Source organism: Cariama cristata, unplaced genomic scaffold, assembly GCF_000690535.1.
Source record: "Cariama cristata isolate BGI_N322 unplaced genomic scaffold, ASM69053v1 C11504688, whole genome shotgun sequence".
NCBI lineage: Eukaryota > Metazoa > Chordata > Aves > Cariamiformes > Cariamidae > Cariama > Cariama cristata.
The window spans coordinates 1-4,653 of record NW_009646084.1 but is presented as its reverse complement, the minus strand read 5'-3'; the positions used below and the strand labels follow the sequence as shown (position 1 = coordinate 4,653).

General features: G+C 40.5%; 1 protein-coding gene across 1 annotated transcript; it reads left to right on the top strand.

Moving 5' to 3' along the window:
- Window positions 1-388: 388 nt before the first annotated feature.
- LOC104168222 (snRNA-activating protein complex subunit 3-like) lies at window positions 389-3,183 on the top strand (the record flags this gene model as incomplete). The annotated part of the gene is made up of 3 exons (XM_009708738.1): window positions 389-496; window positions 1,854-2,018; window positions 3,076-3,183. Coding segments are annotated over 3 exons (381 nt in total), but the record flags the coding sequence as incomplete, so codon positions are not given.
- Between the last annotated feature and the right edge of the window lie 1,470 nt (window positions 3,184-4,653).

The window sequence follows — 4,653 nt, the reverse complement described above, 5'->3', positions numbered from 1 at the left end:
TGGCAGCTAGCCAAGGTCAACCCACTACATCTTGCTAATTTTTTTTTAATATTATTAGTCTTTTTAAGTCAGTGCTGTGCAGTGACTTGATTTGTGCAATTTGTGCAATGATGCTTGTGTTCTGTGTTTTTGTAGAAATCCGTAACTGCTATGATGGGGATAGAAATAAGAGCACTAAAATAACCTTTAATGGCTTGAGAATAATACCAGCAGAGCAGCTGCATAGCCAGCAATCATATAAACCTTATTGTCACACCAGCATCTAAAGCTAATGCAGAGCTTTTCTTAGAAACCTGCAGAATGAGGTCTTATAATAGAGATATCTAAAATGCTTGTTTTTTCACATGTTCTTGTTTAAGGTGTTTAATCTCTCGTAATACTAATGCAGACCTCTCTCTCTCTCTGTCTCTCAGGATCTCTACAAGTCTGCTTTCTTTTATTTTGAAGGCATCTTTTATAATGATATAAGATACCCAGAGTGCAGAGATCTAAGCAGGTACAGTATTTGTAGACATTGACTGAGAAAAACCTTAAGGAACAGGAAATATATTTTATTTTGTTTATGATTTGTGGTGTTTTAAACACTGGAATGCCTACTGTATGAAACTAGAATGGACTTTTCGTACTATCTTTTCATGTTGAATTAATTTTTACATAGAGGTTTAACTTTACTTGCTCTACTTAATCGTTCCAATTACTTCCCTTCTGAAAAGAGGATGAATGCATTTTTTTTCCTCCCACAAATCCTGTTTTGCTCTGTTGGGATGGGATTGCTGTGGAAGGTGACAGGTACTGGTCTGTACTGGCTTTTTAAGTGCCCTCCCTAGTTGTGATGACCACCAAAAGACTTGCCTGTAAGGCAGAAGATGGCTTAGAAAGACAACAGCCTCCGCTGTGTGGGAGACAGTTGTTCTGCTCAGTCTTGAAAATACGCTGAATATCTGCATGGTAAAGTCAACAAGGGGACTTGTGTGACTGTTGGACAAAGAAATCTGAGATGACATTGCCCAGAGTCTCAGGTATCACTTGTTTAGAACTATTGCTCACACTGGTTGAGCACAAGTCATATCCATTTAAACTACACATAGTGGTTTATTTTAAGGAAATATGGGCTTGCTGACACACTAGTGGGATTTAGCAGATCAGGATGTTAAAATGGAAGGTATGGAAGAGCTGTGAGTTTGAATTCTGTTCTTGTTATGTCAGACTTGGTGTGTGACTTCAGATAAGTTAATTATTTTACTCCTCCTCTTTCTGTCCGTGAGCAGCAATGATCTTCATGGAAGGGGTTGTGATAACATACGCAGTTTGTAGAAGTCAAATGCCCTGTATGTAGGAGTGTGTTGAAAAGCCAGGAAATAATTACAACAGTGACCAGTGCCCTTCCAGTGATAAATTTTGGAAATGTAACTGTGCAGTTGTCAGCTTTCTGTTTCTCCTTGGCAAGAAACAAAAAAAGCTTTTTAATATTTTGAAACAAAGTTATTGACCAAGGGAACAAAAATGAGCTGCTGGTAACTTGAATTACTGGAATGCTTGAGAAGTGTTGTGCTGCAAACAACCTGACCTGGCTGGGTGCCATCAGGGGCATGCATTCTGACTGGAACTCCTCGGGAAGCTGCCTGGTGGGGATTTAAAGGCAGGTGTTCCAAAAGAACAGTGCACAGTTCTGTGGGGTTGTGGTATTGCTGTGAAATGACTGACCTTAAATTATTACAAAATGTTGTGAGCTGTTTTGATTTCCATCCTTTTAAATGTGTCCCAGTGAAGAGTTTTGCATGTCTCCAAGGCCTTCCTTTTCTGTGCATTCGCCGTTCATATCATTGCTATGCTGATGACCTTTCTGTTTCCAGAACAATTATTGAATGGTCAGAATCTCATGACAGAGGCTATGGAAATCTTCAGTCTGTTAAAATGGAGGACTACACATTTAATGATTTGTCCCTCAAAATTGGCTTTCCATACCTTTTCTGCCACCAAGGGAACTGTGAGCACATCATTATCATCACAGATATAAGGTAAATTACTGCTCTTTGGGAGTCCTTCTGCAGTTGAAAACAAGCCTTCTGTGGACAAACTTCAGACATTAAATGCTGAATATTTATTCGACTAAGATTATTCTGCTGCCTTCTGCAGGGCTTATTTAAGATTTTATTCCGTATTCATGTGACTACCTCTGCAAGGAACAAAGTAATCTCCCTTGTGGTTTCTTTTTTAAAATAATTTGTCTGCATAAAAAGACTGCTTTCTATGTAGCATGGCATGACTGTGATATGGGAGGAGGGAGGAATGGCACCCACAGTGAAAAGCTCTTTCTGTGCAGAGCCAATGTGGGGCAGATTTACATACAGATACTAGAGCACTAGGGAGCAGAATGGTGTTAATGGCTTTGGCTGGAGTCAACTGGGCTTGTTAGTTTAGACTTGGTGCTAAGGGGCAGGAACTGAAAAGAGAACAGAGGAGTGGAAATAGTGGGCTGAGGTGGATAGGCAAGGGAGAGAAGGAGGGGGTGATGGTGGCTATGAGATGGCAACCACATCAACAGTAGAACTATTGTGTGTACTCTGCTCAGTGCATAATGGGTAGAGAGAGCACTCCTCTGATTGTCTGTAGTGGGTGACAGATCATTTTCAGTTCCCAGAAGCCTGATGTGCCTAAGCATTGTTTATAAATGGTGCCTCCCAAGAGGAATACAACCCAGAGAAAGCCATAGGTGTTGTGAGTAGGTGATCTCAGGATTACGAGCCTCTAAACATACACGAGATGATGTTTTTGCCTGTTAGTCTGTGCAGGAGATAAAAGCTTTGAAAAGACTATCTAAAGTAGATGGTCTGAAGATTTCTGAGTTACTACCCAAACTGAATTTACTGCTGACCATAAAATGCACAGATGGTGCAACTAGCAGTCTATCTACAGGTCTTCATCTGTGTTAAGAAATGCTAAGCAGAAGTCTAGTCATAGTTTACAGGGGAATTTAAATCATGCCTTATCTTCAATGTCAATGCTTATGTTCAGATAAATTCCAATGTGGCTGAGTCTTTATTGTATTTTATGTGTTAATTTATTTCCCTCAAGGCTCGTTCATCATGATGACTGCCTGGACAAGAACCTCTATCCTTTGCTAGTCAAGAAACACTGGTTATGTACCAGAAAATGCTTTGTGTGCAAAATGTATACAGCCAGGTATGCTACATTCATGATCCTTTTCTTAAATAAGTCTTTCTATGTGCTGCTACTAACTTTAAAAAAAAAATTAAACCTCTGTATGTATTTGATAAGGTGTGCGAATAATCTTCATGCAAGTATTCTGAAATCTTATTCTTCAGGCAGTTGTCCTCTCTCTACCCAGGAAAAGGCCTCCTGCAGGTCGCGTTCATTTGGAGATGATGATTCAGGATGATCAAAAGAACTGAAATGATGAAGAAGTTAATTATTTGGCTCGTGTTCTTTTGCATACATAGAGCTCGACTCTCCATCAGTTACTTTTGAAAATCTCACTTTGGGGGAAAATGCTGCATTTTTTCCCAATGACAACACACGTGATTCAAACTCATTTGCCAGAAGTCATACAGAGCTTTCATTAAATCTAGCACCTAAGTAGAGGGAAATACAGATCTGTACAACTTTAATGTAGTAAAATCTAGAGATTTTTAAAAGGCATGCAGCTTTCCCCACAGGTAAACTCCTAACCTCTACGTGAAAACTCTGTGCTGTGCAGCTATACTTGAAGGAACTTTTTGTGATTTTCTGCAGTGAAGAGAGCAGAAGTGAATTCAGTGATTTTTGTACACTTTAGGTCTGTTTACTTAGGCATGAGAAAGTCTTTCACTAGACACAATAGAAATTTCTCTAAAGGAGTTCTACAGACTAGGCTAGGCTGCCTGATTTATAGGTCTGAATGATTTATTTACAAAAGCACCCACTGCCCTTTTTTTCTTCCCCAAGGGCAGCTTACGTGCTCAGCCTCAGTTTGAGACAGCAGCTGTGTCCTTGTTATCTTGCTTGGTTGGCCTTAGACTTCCCTGGAATCAGGCAAAGAGCCAATTCCCCTTGTGATGGAAGCCCATCCTAGTGTTCCGAGCAGAGCCCCTCGGATGCCTTCAGAAGTGGCTGTAATCTGCGAGGCATTTGCCATAAGGGGAGGTGGAGCCAAAGGGTCAATATGGGGGAAGGATAGGATGGAGAGGGCATTACCAGAGGTGATGTAAATGCATTAAATTAAAACCAGGATTAAGCATTAAGCTTAAGTGGGGAGATGCTAAACCATGGATAGCAGAGCTGCTTTGGCTGGCCGTCCTGCATGTTCTAATCTGTGCAGATAGCATCTTTAATCACTAGGGGCCTTGAGCTGTCATGGCCTCTGAGTGCTACCATAAATTAATTGCACGGTGACATGGCAGGCCCTGCTTGTACTGGCAGCTGTTTTTATGTTAACTTTAGTGCTTGCTGGAATGTGCAGCAATCCTCTCCTTGTCTTGTCTGCATCATCGAGGGCCTTCTTTTAGACTCATAAATGGATTTGGTTATTACTCAGAGTAGTTTGGGTCAGTCATGTGTCTGCTCTATATCACAGTTTCTTACCTTAAGGGAAAACAGATTTATGACTTAAATGGACAGGGTGGACAAAAGAATCCTGTTAATATTTTTTTTTTT